Raw genomic sequence first — 23539 nt, 5'->3', positions numbered from 1 at the left:
TTAGGTTTTGGCGATGGAGGAGGTCCAGCACCTGCATTTCCTTGGTGGACTTGGAGGGGGAATTAGTGTTCAGCCATGGGGTGGTGGGGTTGGTTGATGCAGGTGTCAAAGAGATATTCTCTGAAACAATCTGCAAGTTGGTGTCCTGCCTCCCTGATGTAGAGGAGACCACATCGGGTGCAACGGATAAAGTAGATGACATTTGTGGAAGTACAGGTAACTTTTTCTGTCGGGTGTGGAAGGATCCTTTGGGGCCTTGGACAGAGTTGAGGGGTGAGGTATGGGCATAGATTTTGCATTTCCTGCAGTGGCAGGGGAGGCTGCCGGAGGTGGGGTGTGGTTTGGCAGGAGGTGTGGATCAGACAAGGGAGTTGCGGAGGGAATGGTCTCTCCAAAATGCCGATAGAGCTAGGGAGGGAAATATCTTCCTAGTGGTGGGGTCTGTTTGACAGGAAGTGGAGGAGGATGATGCAAGTGGAGGAGGAGGTTGGTGGGGTGGAAGGTGAGGACCGGGCGGTTCTGTCCTTGTAACGTTGGGAGGGGTGGGATTCAAGGGCGGAGAAGCACGAAGTGGAGGAAATGCACTGGAGGGCATCGTTGACCACGGGGGAGGGGAAATTGTGGTGTTTGAAGAAGGACCCCATCTGGGATTTTCTAATAGTGGAATTCGTTATTCTGTGAACAGATGCAGTGGAGGAATTGGGAACAAGGGATGGCACATTTATAGGAGGCAGGGTGGGAGGAAGTGTAGTCCAGGTAGCTGTGGGAGTCTGTGGGCTTGCGGTAGATGTCTGTGGTAAGTTGGTCCGTGGAGATGGAGATGGGGAGGTCCAGGAAGGCGAGGGAGGTGTATGAGAGAGTCCAGGTGAATTTAAGGTCAGGGTGAAAGATGTTAGTGATGTTGATTAACTGTTCAGCCTCCTCATGGGAGCACGAGGTGGCGCCAATGCAGTCATTGATGTAACTGAGGAAAAGGTGGGGTATGGTGCCGGTGCAGTTGTGGAAGATGGACTGTTCTATGTACCCAACAAAGGGGCAGACATAGCTGGGGCCGATGCAGGTGCCCACTCCACCCAACGCAACAAGGACTGAACCACTTCTGTGGTCCTCATCTTCCACCCCACCAACCTCCATATATATTGTATCATCCTCCGCCACTTCCGCCAGCTACAAACAGACCTCACTACTAGGAAGATATTTCCCTTCCCACCCCGATCAGCATTTTGAAGAGACCGGTCCCTCTGTGAATCCCATGTCCAATACACGCCTCCCACCAGCCCACACCCCACTCCCAGCACCTTCCCCTGTCACCGCTGGAAGTACAAAACCTGTGCGTTCACCTCCCCCCTCACCTCCGCTAAGGGCCCAAAGGATCCTTCCATGTCAAACAGAAAGTTACCCTTACCTCCACAAATGACATCTACTGTATCCGTTGTATCCGATGTGGTCTCCTCTTCGTCAGGGGATAGGTCGCCAACTTGCGGATCGTTTCAGAGAACATCTCTAGGACACCTGCACAAACCAACTGCACTGTCCAGTGGCTGAACACTTCAACCCACCCTCACTTCACCAAGAATATGCAGGTCTTGGGCCTCCTCCGTTGTCAAATCCTAACCACCTGATGCCTGGAGGAAGACCGCCTCATCTCCCGCCTTCGGACTCTGCAACCACACGGGATTTATGTGGATTTCACCAGTTTCCGCATTTGCCCTACCTCCACCTTATCCCAGTCCCAAGCCTCCAACTTGGCACCGTCCTCTTACCCTGTCCATCGTCCTTCCCATCTATCTGCTCCACCCTCCTCTCCGATCTATCATCTTCTCCCTCGCCTTCATCTACCTAGTGCATTCTCAACTAACTTCCACCCAGCCCCAACCCCCTCTCCCATTTATCTCTCAGCCCACTGACCAACAAGCCTCATTCGTGATGAAGGGCTTATGCCTGAAACATCGATTCTCCTACTCCTCAGATGCTGCCTTACCTGCTGTGCTTTTCCAGCAACACATTCTCGACTCTGGTCTCCATATGACAAATTGGAAAACTGGGGAACAACATGTAGAAGAATGACACCAGGACTTCGAGGTCAGATCTGTCAGGAAAGACTGAAGAGGCGCTTCCTCCTGGAGAGGGAAGGTTGAGTGACCAGGCAGCAGACATTAAGATTATGAAAATGTTGGATAGGGTGGGTGTAGAGAAGTCGTTTCCATTTGTGCAGATTCCAGAACTATGGGCTGTAGGTGTAATAAACCCAGTCAGAAGGTCCTTGTATATTACAATCTGCCTGTAGTGGTCACAAAACAAATTTTTTCACAGTACTTTGGTACATGTGACAACAATAAATCAAATCAGAGGACTGAGAATGTGGAGCTTATTTCTGAGTGATTGAGGCAAATGGCATGGGCCCTTCTCAGGAGAACCAAACTTAAACCCACAATGGAAAAAGGAATTGAAGGAAGTACTGATTGGGATAATTGGTAGTTTCTGTGCTGTAAATACTCACTGCTCTGTATTGTGGTATAAATGAACAAAGGAAATTACTGCACAGGAACAGGCCCTCCAAGCCTGCACCGATCCAAATCCTCTATCTAAATCTGTCGCCTATTTTCCCTCAGGATGTGTATCCTTTTGTTCTCTGCCCATTCATGTATCTGTATATGTATATGGATATACCTGGATTGGTGTGTGGCAATTTATCTTCATATCCTATGCTTATTTCTTAATATTTGGTATGAAATTGTTTACTTGATTTAATTGCAAACAATTGGTCCAGATACAATAGCATTTTCTGTTTTGCTTTCCAATAGGTCCTTACACCATTGTCACTTTCCCTTTCCTCTTTGCTGTAATGTTTGGAGACTTTGGACACGGTCTGATCATGTCTGTGTTTGCTTTATGGATGGTGCTTTCCGAAAACAACCCAAAATTAAAACGAACAAGAAATGAGGTGAGTCTGAGGGCTGTGGGTGAATGCCCCATAAGTTTGGAGAGGGAGGATGGTGGTGGGAGGGGTGAGTGAGAGAGTGTGGTACAGACACAATGGGCCAAATGGAATTTGACAATTCTGAGATTCTGTGTCTAACATTAAATGTGATTTCACAATTGGGCAGCATAATGAGTATGCAAAGTAATTTGTTCTTACCAATTTCGAATGGCAGTTGTGTGTACTGGAAGCTGCACACATTAAAACAGAGGGCTCTGGTATTTACATTGTCCTGATTATTGTAGGTGAGAAGCTTTGACAAAATGTGTCTTTTTTTTTTAGCAACAATTAATCATCAATGCCTTGTTTTGCTTGCTAACAGATCTGGAACACCTTCTTTGATGGGCGCTATATCATCCTGATGATGGGAATATTTTCCTTGTATACTGGTCTTATCTACAATGACTGCTTTTCAAAGTCTTTGAATATATTTGGGTCTGGATGGAGTGTCAAAAGTATGTATAACAACAACATCTGGAAGTAAGTACCTGGGTCCACTACCATATAATTGTGATCAATTGAGTATGTTTTCTGACAGAGGGGTTGAAGGGTGCTGGGATATTGATCCGAAACCATCCTTTAGAACATAGAACAATACAGTGCAGAACAGGCCCTTCGGCCCTCGATGTTGCGCCGACCTGTGGACTTTTCTCAGCTCATCCCCTACACTATCCCAAAATCATCCATGAGCTTATCTAAGGACACTTTAAATTTCCCTAATGTGGCTGAGTTGACTACCTTAGCAGGTAGGGCATTCCACACCCTTACCACGCTCTGTGTAAAGAACTTGCCTCTGACATCTGTCTTAAATCTATCACCCCTCAATTTGTAGTTATGCCCTCTCGTACAAGCTGATGTCATCATCCTAGGAAACGGTCTTTCACTGTCTACCCTATCTAATCCTCTGATCATCTTGTATGTCTCTATCAAATCCCCTCTTAGCTGCGTTCTTTCCAATACGAACAGACCCAAGTCCCTCAGCCTTTACTCATAAGACCTTCCCTCCAGACCAGGCAACATCCTGGTAAATCTCCTCTGCACCTTTTCCAATGCTTCCACATCCTTCTGGGGGGACCAGAACTGTACACAATATTCCAAGTGTGGCCGCACCAGCATTTTGTATAGTTGCAGCATGATATTGTGGTTCCGGAACTCAATCTCTCTACCAATGAAACCTAACACACCATATGCCGCCTTAACAGCACTATCCACCTGGGTGGCAACTTTCAGGGATATATGCACATGGACTCCAAGATCCCTCTGCACATCCACACTACCAAGAATCTTTCCATTGACCAAGTACTCTGCCATCCTGTTATTCTTCCCAAAGTGCATCAGCTCACATTTAGCTGCATTGAACTCCATTTGCCACCTCTCAGCCCAATTCTGCAGGTTATCCAAGTCCCCCTGCAACCTGTAACATTCTTCCAAACTGTCCGCTACTCCACCGACTTTGGTGTCGTCTGCAAATTTACTAATCCATCCACCTATGCCTGTGTCTAAGACAAAGAGCAGTGGTCCCAAAACATATCCTTGTGGAATACCACTAGTTCACGTACATGTGCAGTTATTCATTGAACAATGAATGATCCGTACACACTAGCTGTCTGCTGGGTTTCATCTTTCACATCTTACCTTTCTTGCAGGTGCAATTAAAATTAGAAAGAAATAGATTCATGTGATAATTATTTAGCCCTGTAGCTTTTCCCCCTCCATTCAATGATTGAGGTTGATCATCGACCTTACCTCCCCTTCCTCGTCAGCTCCCTGTCTCCCTTAATTCCTTTGCATGCCAAAGATCTGTCTATTTCAGCTTTAAATATTTCAATGACTGAGACTCCACAACACTCTCAGGTGGGCAATTCTAAAGATTCACAGTCCTTTTGAGTAAAGAAATGTCCCCTCATTTGAGCCCTTATTCTGAGACTGTGCCCCTCTTTTCTACATTATTCAACCAGAGGCAATATCTTCTATCCTGTAAAACTCTTTCAAAATCTTTGGAGGTTTCAATGAGACCACCTCATTTTTTGAATGGCAAATAATATAATTTCAATGTACTCAGTTTCACATCCTTATGTGGAGGTGCCAGTTTGGATTGTTGTGGGCAAAGTTAAAAATCTCACAACACCAGGTTATAGTCCAACAGGTTTATTTAGAAGTACAGCTTTCAGAGCTAGCGGCACTCTGAAAGCTTCTATTGTTGGACTATAGCCTGGTGTTGTGTGATTTTTAACTCTGTGTATTGAATCAGTTGTGTGTGTGGGAGCATGCATCTAGGTGGGTGGGGTTACTTGTCAAAAGGGTGAGGGGTTGCAGACGGGTGTGGCAGACTGAGATGTTGGGCCTGTTATCAAGCAGAATTTGATTTGTTGCTTATCTCAATGTAAGTTGCAGATCTAACAATCAAATCTTTTATCAGGCAGTATGTAAATAAGTAACTGGTTTCAATAAATGCATATTGGTTTTATATGGACAGTCCTGTCATAAAATCAATCAAATTATACTCTAAATCGAACAGTCCACAATTTAACCATGATTTAAAAGCTAATTTGCCTTGTTAAAAGAGGATGATAAAATATAAAGGATTAAGTGTGAAATTGAGACTGGATTAAAGTCATTTGAGTTCTAGATTTGATGAATATGTTTTCTTTTAGGGATGATGATCTTCGCTATAATCAGTATCTAACCCTGGATCCCAATGTCACTGGTGTTTTCAAAGGGCCCTATCCATTTGGTATTGACCCGGTGAGTGTTTCATGTTTTAAATTATGTTGAGATTCATTGAACAGACTTGGAGAAGTAATGAAAAAATGATCTGTGTCATTCTCAGTCAGATTCCAGATTGTCTGATTTCAGAACAGGGTCAATTTAACTTGTCTGAAGTATTGTTTTTAAGTGAGTATCATGCAGACTTGAAAGCTGGGGTTGTACTCCTTGGAGCAGAGGAGGTTTGACTTGAGATATTTAAATGCAGAGGTTAAAGGGTGAATATTCAAGAGGCCACAGAATTTAGCAGATTAGCAAATGAACTGTAAGTGATATGAGAAAAAGGTTTCTTTAAGCAATGACTGGTTATTATTTAGAATGCACTATGTCTGAGTGTAGTGAGTATAGATTAAGAATAGTTTTAAAATGACACTGATAAATACTTGAGAAAGAAATGCAGAGATTAGACCATAAGAACTAGGACAGGAGTAGGCCATTCGATAACTAGAGCCTGCTCCACCATTCAGTAGGATCATAGCTCAGGGAGTGCTGCACTGTTGGAGGGTCAGTTGGCTATTTTTATTTTTATAAACTTTCAATTTATTAATTAATCTTTAAATCACATAGGATCCACATTGAGTTGATATGTTGGATACAAAATTGACTTGGTTAGAAGACAGTGGTTGTAAAGGGGTCTGTGGTCCAGTGGTGCTCCACAAGAATCAGTGCTGGGACCTTTTAATGTTTGTAATTATATATTAAATGATTTGGATGAAAGTGTAGGTGGTCTGATTTAATATATTTGTAGATGGCACGAAAATATGAGGAGTTGTGAATGGTGAGGAAGGTTGTTAAAGGATACAGCAGGATATAGATCAGTTGGAAGGTTGAACAGAAAAATGACAGATGGAGTTTAATCCAGACGAGTGGGAGGTCAAATGCAAGAAGAAAATATATAGTAAATAGCAGGACCCTTAAGGGCATTGGCATACAGAGAGATCTTGGGGTTCAGGTGCATAGCATATGGCATGCTTGCCTTCTGGATTGGGGCATTGAGTGTAAAGGTTCTAATGTCATGTCGTTGTATAAAACTTTAGTTAGGCCACAAACAAAAACAAAAGTTTGGAATAGCTCAGCAGGTCTGACATCTGTGGAGAGAAAATAGTTAATGTTTTGGTTCTGAGGAAGGGTCACTTGACCTGAAACATTATCTCTGATCTCCCTCCACAGATCCTGACTGTCCTGCTGACCTTTTCCAGCGATTTCTGCTTTTTGTTTCTGATTTACAACATCTACAGTCATTTTGGTGTTTATTTAGTTGAGCCACATTTGGAGTATTATATGCAGTTCAGGTTGCCACACTATAGGAAAGGTGTGCAAGCTTTGAACAGGTTGAAAAATAAGTTTACCAGAATGTTGCCTGAATTGGAGTATTAGCTATAAGGAGAGTTTGGACAAACTTGGATTGTTTTTGCTGGAGTGTTGGAGGCTGAGGAATGACCTGATAGAAGTATATAAAATTGAGAAGTGTGGACAACGGGGATAGTCAAAGTCTTTTTCTTTGGGTGGAAATAGAACATAGAACGTTTCAGCGCAGTATAGGCCCTTCAGCCCTCGATGCTGTGCCGACCTGTGAAAATAATCTGCCCATTTTAACCTACACAGTTCCATTATTATCCATATGTCCAATGCCCATTTAAATGCCCTTAACGTTGGTGAGTCTACTACTGTTGCAGGCAGGCTGCCCATACTACTCTGAATGAAGAAACTATCCCTAATATCTGTCCTAAACCCCTCACCTCTCAATTTAAAGCCATGTCCCCTCATGTTAGCCTTCACCATCCAAGAAAAAAGGCTCTCCGTGTCCTCTGATTATCTTTTACATTTTGATTAAGTCACCTCTCAAACACCTTCTCTCCAATGAAAACAGCCTCAGTTTCCTCAGCCTTTCCTCATAAGACCTTCCTTCCATACCAGACAACATCCTAGTAAATGTTCTCTGAACTCTTTCCACAGCTTCCATATCCTTCCTATAATGCAGTAACCAGAACTGCACGCGATACTCCAGGTGCGGCCTTACCAGTGGCTTATACAGCTGAAGCATGACTTCGTGGCTCCGAAACTCAATCCCCCTATACACCATATGCCTCCTTAAATATCCTATAAACCTAGGTGGCAACGTTTGAGGATTTATGCAACAGGACTCCGAGATCTCTCTGTTCATCTACACTGCCAAGAATTTTACCATTGGCCCAGTTCTCTGCATTCCTATTAGATTAGATTAGATTAGATTAGATTAGATTACTTAGTGTGGAAACAGGCCCTTCGGCCCAACAAGTCCACACCGCCCCGCCGAAGCGCAACCCACCCATACCCCTACATGTACCCCTTACCTAATACTACGGGCAATTTAGCATGGCCAATTCACCTGACCTGCACATCTTTGGACTGTGGGAGGAAACCAGAGCACCCGGAGGAAATCCACGCAGACACGGGGAGAACGTGCAAACTCCACACAGTCAGTCGCCTGAGGCGGGAATTGAACCCGGGTCTCTGGTGCTGTGAGGCAGCAGTGCTAACCACTGTGCTACCGTGCCGCCTCTATTACTTCCTCTAAAATGAACTACCTCACACTTTGCCGCATTAAACTCTATCTGCCACTTCTCAGCCCAGGTCTGCATCTTATCTATGTCCCCCTTTAACCCACAACATCTTTTGGGACTATCCACAGCTCTGCTCGGCACTATCCACAGCTCTGCCTACCTTAGCGTAATTTGCAAATTTACTAACCCATCCTTCTACGTCTCCACCCAGATCATTAATAAAAATAAGATTCTGCAGTGGACACAAAACAGATCCTTGTAGGCTTTGGGTTTTCCTTGATTCTATCCACCAACAAATTCTCATGTCCTCTCCTGGCTCCTCTTAGCCCTCTCTTTAGATCTTTTCTGGGTAACTTATAACTCTCAAGCCCCCTAACTGAGCCTTCATGCCCCATCCTCACATAAGCCGCTTTCTTCCTCTTGAGAAGAGCTTCAACTTATTTAGTAAACCATGGCTCCGTCTCTTGACAACTACCTCCCTGCCTGATAGGTATATACTTATCAAGGATCCGCAGTAACTATTTGTTGAATAAACTCCACATTTCAAATATGTCCATCCCTTGCAGTTTCCTTCCCCATCCTTTGCATCCTAAATCATGCCTAATCGCATCATAATTGCCTTTCTCCCAGTTATACCTCTTTCCCTGCGGAATATACCTATCCCTGCCCATTGCTGTTGTAAACATAACCGAATTATGGTCACTATCACCAAAGTACTCACCTACCTCCAAATCTAATACCTGGCCGGGTTCATTCCCCAGTACCAAATCTAATATGGCATCTCCCCTTGTTGGCCAGTCTACATACTGTGTCAGAAAACCATTCTGCACACATTGAACAAAATCAGATCCATCTAAACTACTTGAACAATAGTATTCTCAGTCAATATTGGGGAAGTTAAAATCTCCCATAATAATACCTTGTTATTCTCGCTCCTACCGAGAATCATCTTTGCTATCCTTTCCTCTACATCTCTGGGACCATTCAGAGGCCTATAGAAAACTCCCAACAGGTGACTTCTCCTTTCCTGTTTCTAACCTCAGCCCATACTACCTGAGTAGATGAGTCCTCAACTGTTATCTCAGCTGCTGTAATACTACCCTTCAGTAACAATACCCTTCAGTACCCTCCCCCTTTTATCATAGTCTCTGTTCTTGCTGAAACATCTAAATCCCAGAATCTGCAACAACCATTCCTGCCCTTCCTCTAGCCATAGCTCTGAAATGGCCACAACATCGAAATCCCAAGTACCAACCCATGCTGCAAGTTCACCCACCTTATTCCGGATGCTGCTGGCATTGAAGTGTACACATTTCAAACCAACCTCCTGATTGCCGGTGCCCTCTTGCAACCTTGTAAACCTATCCCTGAGCTCACTACCCTCAACCTCCTGAATGTCAGATCACTAGGGGGCATAGGTTTAAGGTGAGAGGGGAAAAATTTAAAGGAGATGTATAAGGCAAGTCTTCTTAACACAGAAGGTGATAGTTGCCTGGAGCACACGCTCAGGGGCGGTGGTAGAAGCAGATATGATAGCAACGTTTAAGAGGTACGCAGATGGAAAAATGTACAGGCAGGGACTAGAGGGGTGTGGATCAGGTGGCAGCAAATGGGATTAGTTTAGAATGACACCATGGTCAGCACAGATACGGTGGGCCGAAGGGCCTATTCTGGTGTTGTGCTGTTTCATGTTCTATATTTGCTGCCCTTTGAAACAGTGCATTCTAGAGTGAAAATACTTTGTCTCCATTCTGATTCTTTTACTGCATGCTTTTTTTTTCATCTTCTGCTCTTGGAAACAGAATAAAAACTCCTCTGCCAAATCTCCCCTTAACCTTCCCTGTTGTAAGGAAAGCATTTCAGCTTCTCGGAGTCTTTCAGCCTCATATTGTAATCTTGGTCCATCAACAGCCTAAAAGCTTGATGTCTATAATTTTTTTTGTTCTGTCTTTGCAGATTTGGAATCTGGCAAGTAATCGTCTCAGTTTTCTGAATTCATTTAAAATGAAAATGTCAGTGATCCTGGGCATTATTCACATGACCTTTGGAGTCATTCTTGGAGTCTTTAATCACTTGTAAGTTCCTCTAGAGCTAACATAACGCACCAAGGAAAATCATGTTTGAATAGCTTAGGATCATAGAATACCGACAGTGTGGAAAGAGGTCATCAGGTACCAGGGGACTGGAGAGTGGCGAATGTTGTGCCCCTGTTCAAAAAAGGGAATAGGGATAACCCCAGGAATTACAGGCCAGTTAGTCTTTCTTCGGTGGTAGGCAAAGTAATGGAAAGGGTACTGAGGGATAGGATTTATGAGTATCTGGAAAGACACTGCTTGATTAGGGACAGCCAGCACGGATTTGTGAAGGGTAGGTCTTGCCTTACAAGTCTTATTGAATTCTTTGAGGGCGTGACCAAGCATGTGGATGAGGGTAGAGCAGTGGATGTAGTATACATGGATTTTAGTAAGGCATTTGATAAGGTTCCCCATGGTAGGCTTATGCGGAAAGTCAGGAGGCATGGGATAGAGGGAAATTTGGCCAGTTGGATAGAAAACTGGCTAACCGGTCGAAGTCAGAGAGTGGTGGTAGATGGTAAATATTCAGCCTGGAGCCCAGTTACAAGTGGAGTTCCGCAGGGATCAGTTCTGGGTCCTCTGCTGTTTGTAATTTTTATTAATGACTTGGATGAGGGAGTCGAAGGGTGGGTCAGTAAATTTGCAGATGATACGAAGATTGGTGGAGTTGTGGATAGTGAGGAGGGCTGTTGTTGGCTGCAAAGAGACTTAGATATGATGCAGAGCTGGGCTGAGGAGTGGCAGATGGAGTTCAACTCTGCCAAGTGTGAGGTTGTCCATTTTGGAAAGACAAATAAGAATGCGGAATACAGGGTTAACGGTAGGGTTCTTAGTGAGGTGGAGGAACAGAGGGATCTTGGGGTCTATGTTCATAGATCTTTGAAAGTTGCCACTCAGGTGGATAGAGCTTGTAAGAAGGCCTATGGTGTATTAGCGTTCATTAGCAGAGGGATTGAATTCAAGAGTTGTGAAGTGATGTTGCAACTGTACAGGACTTTGGTTAGGCCACATTTGGGGTACTGTGTGCAGTTCTGGTCGCCTCACTTAAGGAAAGATGTGGAAGCTTTGGAGAGGGTGCAGAGAAGATTTACCAGGATGTTGCCTGGAATGGAGAATAGGTCGTACGAGGATAGGTTGAGAGTGCTAGACCTTTTCTCGTTGGAACGGCGAAGGATGAGGGGTGACTTGATAGAGGTTTATAAGATGATCAGAGGAATAGATAGAGTAGACAGTCAGAAACTTTTTCCCCGGGTGCAACAGTGTGTTACAAGGGGACATAAATTTAAGGTGAAGGGTGGAAGGTATAGGGGAGATGTCAGGGGTGGGTTCTTTACCCAGAGAGTGGTGGGGGCATGGAATGCACTGCCTGTGGGAGTGGTAGAGTCAGAATCTTTGGTGACCTTTAAGCGGCAATTGGATAGGTACATGGATGGGTGCTTAAGCTAGGACAAATGTTCGGCACAGCATCGTGGGCCGAAGGGCCTGTTCTGTGCTGTATTGTTCTATGTTCTATCTCTATGTTCTAGGTCACTGAGTCTGCACTGACCCTCTGAAGAGTGTCTCACCAAGACCCAGCCTCCTTACCCTGTTTGGACTGAGAGGAAACCCACATAGACACAGGGAGAATGTGCAAACTCCATACAGTTGCCCGAGGCTGGAATCAAACATGGCTGTGCTGCTGTGAGGCAGTAATGCTAATCACTGAGCTGCCATGTTGCCTCACTCTGACAGAGAGAGAGCAAATAAATAGATAAAGGGAAGCATGTAAATGTGCTGAACTTAGATTTCCAAAAGGCATTGATGAGGTGCTATTATCAAAGATAACTCCACAAATAACAGCATATGGAGTGTCAAAGGGATTATTTACCTAAGGTTTAGAAGCAAAGAGTTGGGACAAATGGATCATTTTTAGGTTGGCAAACCATAACTACTGGAGTGTCACAGACATCAGTTCTGGAATTTCAACTATTTTACAATCTATATCAATGAATTGGTGTACAGGATTATGGGGATAGGGTGGGTAATAACATTGAAGTGTTCTTTTAGTCGTGATGGTATTGAATGGTGGAGCAGGCCCTTCATTCCTGATGAAGGGTTTGTGCCCGAAACATCAGTTTTCCTGCTCCTTGGGATGCTGCCTGACCTGCTGTGTTTTTCCAGCACCACTCCAGTCTAGAATCTGATTTCCACCATCTGCAGTCCTCACTTTTGCCTTAATGGGTTGAATGGTCTATTCCTGTTCCTGTGTTCCTAATGAATTGTATGGAGGCACCACACACATAGCTAAATTTGCCAAATACACCAAGATAACTAGGAAAGTAAGTTATCAAGAGGAGGCAATAATTTAACAAAGGGATATAAATAAGTTGAGTGAGTGTGCAAAATTTTAGCAACTCGAGCAATGTGGGAAATGAGAGTTTGTCCACTTTATAAGGAAGAACAGAAAAGGCAATGTATTATTTAAATAGAGTGATTGCAGAACTCTGAGGTACAGAGGGATCTGGATGTTCTGCTACATAAATCACAAAATGTTAGCTTGCAGATACAGCAAGTGAAAGGAAGCCGAATGGAAAATTTTTGTTTTCGATTTGTTCACAAGATATGGGCATCTTTGGCTGGCCACCATTTGTTGCCCATCCCTAATCACTAGGAGAGCAGTTTAGAGTCCACCACATTGCTGACAGTTTAGACTTGCAAGTAAGCAGACAGGTAAGGATGGCAAATTTCCCTTCCTTGAGGGACATTGGTCAACCAGATGGGTTTTCATGACAATTGACAGTGCCAAGCTTCTCATTATTTATTTTAACATCTCTTTACGTGGCTCAGTGTAGGTTTTGTTTGGTAATGCTCCTGTGAAAGACTTTGAGCTGCTTTACTGTATTAAAGATGCTATGTGAGTGCAAGTTGTGAATCTGCTAAGAGGACACTAGTAAGAGAAGAGAATGTGCTTCTCTTAGCACATTAACAACTGGTCACAATATGTAAAAAGTATTTGATTTGCACATGTGAAACTACCAAAAGAGATGAATGTCAAACCCAGGCTAGGTCAAAAACTAAAATAACGCAGTAAAGATTCTTTAGCTGTTATCAATGGTTTGATTGACGTTGGGATGATAGTTATGCAGAGAATTCAGAGGTAGGCATATTTTCAGTCACCTGTGATTGCGACCCTGAACATGATGTACAGTGCTGGGTTGTGAATAACTTGTGGTTCGATGATCTGCATACTTAAACATGTTTTGTGATGAGATTTGACGCATTGTTCATGATTTGTAGTCCTGTGTTTTTAGTCTGTACTATTTGCCAATTTAATACAACATTCAGAGAATGAGAAGCTATTAGTGGAGTGTCTGCTGTATTTTTTTAATTGTGACAAAATTATCACGGTAACCTAATGAGTTTACTGCTAGAAAATTAATTCCTTGCCCAAGCTTATGAAACAGACGTTAACATCATGCTGTTTGATTAATTTTATTTTCATTTTTTATACACCAGGCACTTTAAGAAGAAATTTAATATTTACCTGGTATTTATCCCTGAACTGCTCTTCATGATGTGTCTCTTTGGGTACCTTGTCTTTATGATTATATATAAATGGTTGGCATATTCTGCTGCAAACTCCGATTTGGCTCCAAGCATCTTGATTCATTTCATTAATATGTTCGTCATGCAGCAGAACCAAGATGCGAAACTTTATCCTGGACAGGTAGGTGTGTTAGTGCACATTTATCATTCGACATTTGCTATGGGAAATTTGTGAAATAATTTAGATTGTTTGCCAATTTTAAAAAAAAATCACCTTGTCACAATCACATACAGTTTCTGTTTGGCACACTGGCTGTATCAATGGAAAATGTCACATTCTTGGAAGTATATAGGAATAGAAGGAGGCCATTCAGCCTCTCTGGTCTGCTGTTCAATTGAGATATGGCTGGTCTGTTTTCCAACTTCACAGACTACCTTGTCTTTAATGCACATATTTGGCAAGATTCTACCTTTTGATTTTAAAGTATTAATTGAACTGGTAGATGGGGACAAAGTTCCACATTTCCACTTTGCTTTGTGAGAAAGTGTTTCCCAAATTCTGTCCTTAGTGGTCTAGGGGTGATGTGATCTTAAGGTTGTATCCCCTTATTCTGGACCCCACCGACAACCAATCGAGAATGTTTCTCTCAATTGATTGTATCAATCCCTTTTGAATTCCTGAAATTCTCCATCACGGCAGCCACTAAACCTTTAAATCTCAATGACCAAAAGAATAATTTATGAATATTCTCATAATTAACATCTGGATGAATTTGTGCAGCACTCACTCAAGATCAGCCTGCCCTTCTGAAAGTGAGCTATCTACTATACATTGCTGTTGCTGTGTTCTAACCAGAGCTTTGTTTAACTGTCATAAAACTTCCTTTTTATATTGTAGACCTGGTGGTAGCCACCTTGATTTAGCATACTGCTGTACTATATTTTAGTGATCTGTGTAAATGTTCCTTAAACCTCTTTAGGCCTCTTTTCTTACTGATTTTTCACAATTTATAGAACATGCTTTGAACTATCTCTTTTTTTGGTTCAAATTAGATGGCCTTAAAGTTTCTTAATTTGGTACCTAATATTTTAATTCTTGTGTGGAATAATACTTTGACTAGTGCCATACATTTCTGAATTTCACTCCAAATGACCTTATCATTCAATACACCAGGAGACCTTTGCATCTGAGTCTGTATCAGCCAGAAGCTGGAGTTTGTTGTGCGGCCTTGAGCTGCCCAAAAGCCGTGGAGCTATTAGTGGCTAGTGATTTATTCCTGATTAATGTACTTTATTGGAGGTATCACATGATTTGCTTGCCTGCAGGCGGTGGTAGAGTAAACACACTTTATTGTGTTTAGAGCTTCAGAATTTGGAAATAATATATTTGCAGATCAGGAAGGAAAAATAAGGAGTACAAATAACTAGATAAATAGATTGTTGTACTCTAGTGGCCCATGTACTTTTGGGACAAAAATCTTAATTTTGCAGCGATGATCCTTTTAAACGTTGGACTTCTGTGAGAGAGAGTTTCGAGAAAAGCACATTGGTTCCAGTGATTGATTATGTGATCCAAGTTAAATGGGAGATGAACAACAGAAAAAGTCAACAAGTATTAATTGAAGGGGTGGAGTAGATTGTGAGAGTGTTTGGGGAGGGAGGCGTGGTATTCGTATTCCCAACAGTTTAGTTTTAGGTTAGATCAATTGACTTGCAGAGGACCACTGAACCCAAAGATGCAGCTTTCCTTCAGTGCTGCCCCTGGATGGTGTAATACTCCCTCAGAACTGTCACACAAAATACCACTGACCGTGGCAATACTCTCTCAGCATGCCTACCCCTCCAAAAAAAAACACAGTGCAGAGCTCATGCAGTACTCCCTCAGAACTGTCACTCAGTGTCAAGGCATTCAGTACTACATTACACTTGAGTGTTATTGCAGATAATGGCCTGGTGCAAGGGCAGTGACACAACTCCTGAGTCCTGTGCTGCTCTGAGATTGGGCCCCTGAACCCACCCACTGAACCAAGCACAGCAAGGCTCCTAAAGCCCAAGTTATTGGGGCCCTGTCCTTGAATGACTGGAGTTGAACTTGAGGCCATATCCCGACTCTGACGAGAGACTTGGTTTTTCTGTTTAACTAGTTTTCAAAACATTTCCTTAATCATTTGCACTTTCCTCTTTAGGAAATCTATCAGTTATTCTGACTCCACTGTATTTATCAGGTCACTTAGGATATGACCAAATATACTGTTTCAGCACCATATCATCCTACAAAATGTTCAGAGTATGTTTCTTATAATTGAGTACTTGGTTTCCAAAAGTCAGAATTAATAGGACTCTAATTTGTTTGTAATAAAAAATTAGTTTAATATGGACAATATAAAAGTGACCAAATTCAGCAAGAGACATTTTCAGAAAGTGAAGCTTTTGTCATGATACAAATGTTCGTTACTTTGTATTTTGTTTTGAACAGAATGGATGCCAAATGTTCCTTGTTGTGATTGCTGTACTATCCATTCCAGTTTTGCTGTTTGGAAAACCAGGATATCTCTACTGGAAGCATCATGGAGGAAGAAACTTTGGGATGTACAGGGTAGGTCTTTGAATCACAGCAGTGTTTGCGTAATTATAGATTTGATTTTAAAAATGATGTAGAACAGTACAGGAACAGGGCCTTCTGTGCACCATGTCTGCGCTGACCATCAGACCTTTCTAAAGTAATTCCATCTGGCTGCACATTGTCCATATTCCACAATTCCCTGCCTATTCTCTGTACCGATGGCAATGAGAAATTGAAGAAAGTGGAGAAGTACTTGAAAACAATTCAGACTCTGAATTGTCTGAAAACTGTCCTGTTGGACAGTTACATGGGCCTCCTGGATTTGTCTGTCTGTTATTATTATCTGGACTTTTCACTGTCAGAATGAGGTTTGAGAGACTTGTGCCATGGAACCTGAGAGAGCTCCCAGTACCACAGTCAGCAATGAGAGACTAGCTTAGAGTCATAGAGGGTCACCAGCACGGAGACAGACCCTTTGGTCCAATTTGTCCATGCTGACCAGATACCCTATAATAATCTCGTCCTATTTGCCAGCACCTGGCCCATATCCCTCTTAAACCCTTCCTATTCATATACCCATCCAGATGCTTTTTAAATGTTGTGGTTCTGTTCGCCGAGCTGGAAGTTTTTGTTGCAAACGTTTCGTCCCCTGGCTAGACGACATCATCAGTGCTTGGGAGCCTCCTGCGAAGTGCTTCTTTGATGTTTCCTCCGGTGTTTATAGTGGTCTGTCCCTGCCGCTTCCGGTTGTCAGATTCAGCTGTCCGCTGTAGTGGTTGGTATATTGGGTCCAGGTCGATGTGTTTCTTGATGGAGTTTGTGGATGAATGCCATGCCTCTCATGGCACAAACTCCATCAACAAACACATCGACCTGGACCCAATATACCAACCACTACAGCGGACAGCTGAAACTGACAACCGGAAGCGGCAGGGACAGACCACTATTAACACCGGAGGAAACATCAAAGAAGCGCTTCGCAGGAGGCTCCCAAGCACTGATGATGTTGCCTAGCCAGGGGACGAAACGTTTGCAACAAAAACTTCCAGCTCGGCGAACAGAACCACAACAACGAGCACCCGAGCTACAAATCTTCGCACAAACTTTGAACGCTTTTTAAATGTTATAATTGCACCAGCCTTCACCATTTCCTCTGGCAGCTCATTCTATGCACTCACTTCCCTCTATGTGAAAATGTTGCCCCTTGAATCCCTTTTAAATCTTTCCCTTTTCACCTTAAATCTATGTCATCTACTTTTGGACTTCCCCACCTGGGGAAAATACCTTGTCTATTTACCCTATCCGTGCCCCTAGTCATTTTATGAACCTCTATAAGGTCATACCCCAACCTTCAATGCTCCAGGGAAAACACCCCAGCCTATTCAGCCTCTCCCTATAGCTCAAACTCTCCAACCCAGGCAACATCCTTGTAAATGTTTTCTGAACCCTTCCAAATTTCACAATATCCTTCCTATAGCAGGGAGATCAGAATTGCACACAGTATTCCAATAGTGGCCTAACCTATGTCCTGTACAACTGCAACGTTTTGTTGAGAAGTGCGAGGGAGGAGCAGAGGACTGCTGGGAAGGTGAGTTAAAAAACAAAACTTTTTGAACTGAGCGGCGAGAAGAGAAACGAGAGCTGCTGGGAAGTTTTTAAGTGGGTGAGATTTAAACCTGGGACCCGACACTGTAGGGCCTTCCTCCCATCCACCACCTCTAACCTTACGAAGAGCCTGTCAATTCGGTAAGTTCTCAAGTTTTCTCATTTCTTTTTCTTTCCTTTTCTTCCTTTGTTTAGTCATAGAGATGTACAGCACGGAAACAGACCCTTCGGTCCAACCAGTCCATGCCGACCAGATATCCAAACCCAATCTAGTCCAACCTGCCAGCACCCGGCCCATATCCCTCAACCCTTCCTATTCATATACCCATCCAAATGCCTCTTAAATGTTGCAATTGTACCAGCCTCCACAACATCCTCTGGCAGCTCATTCCATTCACATACCACCCTCTGCGTGAAAACGTTGCCCCTTAGGTCTCTTTTATATCTTTCCCCTCTCACCCTAAACCTATGCCCTCTAGTTCTGGACCCCCCCAACCCCAGGGAGAAGGCTTTGCCTATTTATCCTATCCATGCCCCTCATAATTTTGTAAACCTTTATAAGGTCACTCCTCAGCCTCCGACGCTCCAGGGAAAACAGCCCAAGCCGCAACATGACCTCCCAACTCCTGTACACAATACTCTGACCAATAAAAGAAAACATACCAAACGCCTTCTTCACTATCCTATCTACTTGTGACTCCACTTTCAAGGAGCTATGAACCTGCACTCCAAGGTTTCTTTGTTCAGCAACACTCCCTAAGACCTTACCATTAAGTGTATAAGTCCTGCTAAGATTTGCTTTCCCAAAATGCAGCACCTCGCATTTATCTGAATTAAACTCCATCTGCCACTTCTCAGCCCATTGGCCCATCTGGTCAAGATTCTGTTGTAATCTGAGGTAACCATCTTCGGTGTCCACTACACCTCCAATTTTGGTGTCATGTGCAAACTTACTAACTACCTCTTATGCTCGCATCCAAATCATTTATGTAAATGACAAAAAGTAGAGGGCCCAGCATCGATCCTTGTGGCACTCCACTGGTCACAGGCCTCCAGTCTGAAAAACAACCCTCCATCACCACCATCTGTCTTCTACCTTTGAGCCAGTTCTGTATCCAAATGGCTAGTTCTCCCTATATTCCATGAGATCTAACCTTGCTAATCAGTCTCCCATGGGGAACCATGTTGAACGCCTTACTGAAGTCCGTACAGATCACATCTACTGCTCTGCCCTCATCAATCTTCTTTGTTACTTCATCAAAAATCTCAATCAAGTTTGTGAGACATGATTTCCCATGCACAAAGCCATGTTGACTATCCCGAATCAGTCCTTGCCTTTCCAAATGCATGTACATCCTGTCCCTCAGGATTCCCTCCAACAACTTGCCCACCACTGAGGTCAGGCTCACTGGTCTATAGTTCCCTGGCTTGTCCTTACCACCCTTCTTAAACAGTGGCACCATGTTTGCCAACCTCTAGTCTTCCGGCACTTCACCTGTGACGATTGATGCTACAAATATCTCAGGAAGAGGCCCAGCAATCACTTCTCTAGCTTCCCACAGAGTTCTCGGGTTCACCCGATCAGGTCCTAGGGATTTATCCACCTTTAACCGTTTCAAGACATCCAGCACTTCCTCCTCTGTAATCTGGACATTTTGCAAGATGTCACCATCTATTTCCCTACAGTCTATATCTTCCATATCCTTTTCCACAGTAAATACTGATGCAAAATATTCATTTAATATCTCCCCCATTTTCTGTGGCTCCACACAAAGGCCGCATTGCTGATCTTTGAGAGGCCCTATTCTCTCCCTAGTTACCCTTTTGTCCTTAATATATTTGTAAAACCCTTTGGATTCTCCTTAATTCTATTTGCCAAAGCTATCTCATGTCCCCGTTTTGCCCTCCTGATTTCCCTCTTAAGTATACTCCTACTTTCTTTGTACTCTTCTAAGGATTCACTCGATCTATCCTGTCTGTACCTGACATATGCTTCCTTCTTTTTCTTAGCCAAACCCTCAATTTCTTTAGTCATCCAGCATTCCCTATACCTACAAGCTTACCTTTCACCCAGACTTGAATATACTTTCTCTGGATTCTTGCTATTTCATTTCTGAAGGCTTCCCATTTTCCAGCTGTCCCTTTACCTGTGAACATCTGCCTCTAATCAGCTTTTGAAAGTTCTTGCCTAATACCGTCAAAATTGGCCTTTCTCCAATTTAGAACTTCAACTTTTAGATCTGGTCTATCCTTTTCCATCACGATTTTAAAACAAATAGAATTATGGTCGCTGGCCCCAAAGTGCTCCCCCACTGACACCTCAGTCACCTGCCCTGCCTTATTTCCCAAGAGTAGGTCAAGTTTTGCACCTTCTCTAGTAGGTACATCCACATACTGAATCAGAAAATTGTCTTGTACACACTTAAGAAATTCCTCTCCATCTAAACCTTTAACACTATGGCAGTCCCAGTCGATGTTTGGAAAGTTAAAATCCCCATAACCACCATATTATTCTTACAGATACCGGAGATCTCCTTACAAGTTTGTTTCTCAATTTCCCTCTGACTAGTGGGGGGGGGGGGTCTATAATACAATCCCAATAAGGTGATCATCCCCTTCTTATTTCTCAGTTCCACCCAAATAACTTCCCTCGATGTATTTCCAGGAATATCCTCCCTTAGCACAGCTGTAATGCTATCCCTTATCAAAAATGCCACTCCCCCTCCTCTTTTGCCTCCCTTTCTATCCTTCCTGTAGAATTTGTATCCTGGAACATTTAGCTGCCAGTCCTGCCCATCCCTGAGCTATATTTCTGTAATTGCTATGATATCCCAGTCCCCATGTTCCTAACCATGCCCTGAGTTCATTTGCCTTCCCTGTTTGGCCCCTTGCATTGAAATAAATGCAGTTTAAATTATTAGTCCTACCTTGTCCCTGACTGTTTGACTCACTTCTGTTCTCAGCTGTACCCGTCTCAGATCAATCTCTTTCTCCACCATCTCCCTGGGTCCCACCCCCCACACATTACTAATTTAAATCCTCAAGCAGTTCTAGCAAATTTCCCAGCCAGTGTCTTAGTCCCCTTCCAATTTAGGTACAATCCGTCCTTCTTGTACAGGTCACTTCTACCCCAAAAGAGATTCCAATGATCCAAAAATGTGAATCAGTCTCCCATACACCAGCTCCTCAGCCATGCATTCATCTCCTCTATCTTCCGATTCCTGCCCTCACTAGCTCGTAGCACTGGGAGTAATCCAGATATTACTACCCTTGAGGACCTCCTTTTTAAATTTCTGCCTAACTCTCTGTAATCTCCCTTCAGAGTCTCAACCTTTTCCCTTCCAATGTCATTGGTTCCAATGTAGACAATGACCTCCTGCTGGCCCCTCTCCCCCGTGAGAACATTCTGCACCCTCTCTGAGACATCCTTGATCCTAGCACCAGGGAAACAACACACCATTCTGCTTTTTCTCTGCTGGCCACAGAAACGTCTGTTTGTACCTCGGACTAGAGAATCCCCTAACCCAATTGATCTCTTGGAAGCCGATGTACCCCTTGTTGCATTAGAGCCAGTCTCAATACCAGAAACTTGGCTGTTTGTGCTACATTCCCCTGAGAATCCATCAACCCCTACATTTTCCAAAATAGCATACCTGTTTGAAATGGGTATATCCACAAAAGACTCCTGTCCTAGGTGCCGACCTCTTTTACCCTTCCTGGAGTTAACCCAGCTATGTGACTGTATCTGAGACTTTCCCCCCTTTCTATAACTGCCATCCATCATACTGTTGCTGTTGCAAATTCTTCATCGCTTCTATTTGTCTCTCCAACCGATCTACTTGATCTGATAAGATTCGCATCCAACAGCATTTATGGCAGATATAATCCGCAGTAACCTTTAAACTCTCTTTAAACTCCCACATCTGACAAGAAGTACATATCACTGTAAAGGCCATTTTTCCTCCTTCACAATCGACAGACCCAGAAAATAACACCGTCTTTTTCCTCTACAAACACTGCCACAGGTTAAATTAATAGCTATGGTTTATATTTTAAGTTGAATCAAGAGACTTATCTCCAAAAACATATAATCAAGAAAGAATTCACTGTACCCATTACTGCAGCCTTTCTCTAGGACAGACTTAAAACAACAAATAAATTATCTGATTCTGTGCTGTGAACTTCGCCCAACAGTTCCTCCAAGATTAGTTGTGAATTTCAATTTGTTAATTTTCCCAGACGCACTCTGATGTCCAGCGATACACGAAATCAAACAGCAAAGGCAGTAACTGTGCAGGTTTTCTCTCTCTCTCTCTCTTTTTCCTCCTCCCCCCCCCCCCGCCCCCCCGCACTGTCCTCACCATGTGCTTCCTTTGTCTGCTCTTCTCCCTTTTAAACTTCTGTTGTTTTGACTTTTTTTTCCAAAGTTCCAAAACAATCCAACAGCATATAAAACAGTAATTGCTGCTCCTGCAATTTGAGGAAATCACCTCCAACACCTAAAATACCTCAAAAAAAGGAGCAGCTCTTAACAGCCAGAAATTTTTCCTGTCCTCCATCTTGGTTTACCCAGAATCCCGTTTTTAGTCCCTGTGTGGGCTTTCAGATTAGCGGGATATGGATGTTAGGGCAGTTGCATGTTCCTCCTGCAGAATGTGGCAAGTGAAAGATACGATACATGTCTCTGCCGACCACTTCTGTGGGAAGTGCACTCAACCCCAGCTCCTTGAAAACAGAGTTAGGGAACTGGAGCTGGAGCCGGATGAACTTTGGATCGTCCGGGAGGCTGAGGGGGAAATTGAGAGGATGTACAAGGAGGTGGTCACTCCCCAGGCACAGGATAAGAACAGCTGGGTTACAGTCAGGGGAAGGAAAGGGAACCAACAGATAGGGCAATAATTGTGGCCGTTACCCTTAGCAATAAGTATACCGTTTTGGATACTGCTGGTGGGGACGGCCTACAGGGGAAAGCCATAGTTGTAAGATCTCTGGCACTGAGGCTCAGAAGGGAAGGGGGGAAAATAGAAAAGCGCGAGTGGTAGGGGACTTAATAGTTAGACGGATTGACAGGAGATTTTGTGGTCAGGATCGGGACTTCCGGAAGGTATGTTGCCTCCCTGGTGCCAGTGTCTGGGATGTCACCAATCGGGTTTACAGCATTCTGAAGGGAGAGGGTGATCAGCCAGAAATCGTGGTTCATATTGGCACCAATGGTATAGCCAGGGAAGGGATTGAGGATCTGAAAAGTGACTATAGAGAGCTAGGTTGAAAGCTGAAGAGCAGGACAAGTAGAGTAGTGATCTCTGGTTTGGTACTGGTGCCATGAGGGGTTGGTGACGATTCACCACAGCAGATTCACCGCCGATGATTAGCCACTGCCGTTTCTCCACTGGGGTTGTTTGACCTCTGGAGACTATTCACCACCGGAAATATATGTATGTACTGATTGTTTTCCCTCCCACCTCTTCTTTAATACTTCTCA

The 23539-nt window shown here is 43.5% G+C and overlaps 1 protein-coding gene across 4 annotated transcripts in view; it reads left to right on the top strand.

Moving 5' to 3' along the window:
- LOC122551019 (V-type proton ATPase 116 kDa subunit a 2-like) overlaps positions 1 to 23539 on the top strand; it is an 88885-nt gene that overhangs the window by 45484 nt on the left and 19862 nt on the right. For all 4 annotated transcript variants that reach the window (XR_015761230.1, XM_087999814.1, XM_087999816.1 and 1 more), the window contains exons 10-15: positions 2805 to 2944; positions 3303 to 3460; positions 5635 to 5725; positions 10246 to 10364; positions 13860 to 14070; positions 16366 to 16485. Coding sequence is in view for 3 of the 4 variants with exons in the window: in XM_087999814.1 (XP_087855940.1) it covers positions 2805 to 2944; positions 3303 to 3460; positions 5635 to 5725; positions 10246 to 10364; positions 13860 to 14070; positions 16366 to 16485 (839 nt within the window). In the remaining variant the exon portion in view is untranslated. The remainder of the gene's footprint in view (positions 1 to 2804; positions 2945 to 3302; positions 3461 to 5634; positions 5726 to 10245; positions 10365 to 13859; positions 14071 to 16365; positions 16486 to 23539) is intronic.

Source organism: Chiloscyllium plagiosum, unplaced genomic scaffold (genome assembly GCF_037043375.1).
Source record: "Chiloscyllium plagiosum isolate Xiang-an unplaced genomic scaffold, Cpla_swu_hap1 HiC_scaffold_24, whole genome shotgun sequence".
NCBI classification, from domain to species: domain Eukaryota; kingdom Metazoa; phylum Chordata; class Chondrichthyes; order Orectolobiformes; family Hemiscylliidae; genus Chiloscyllium; species Chiloscyllium plagiosum.
This window is presented reverse-complemented; position numbering and strand designations above follow the sequence as displayed.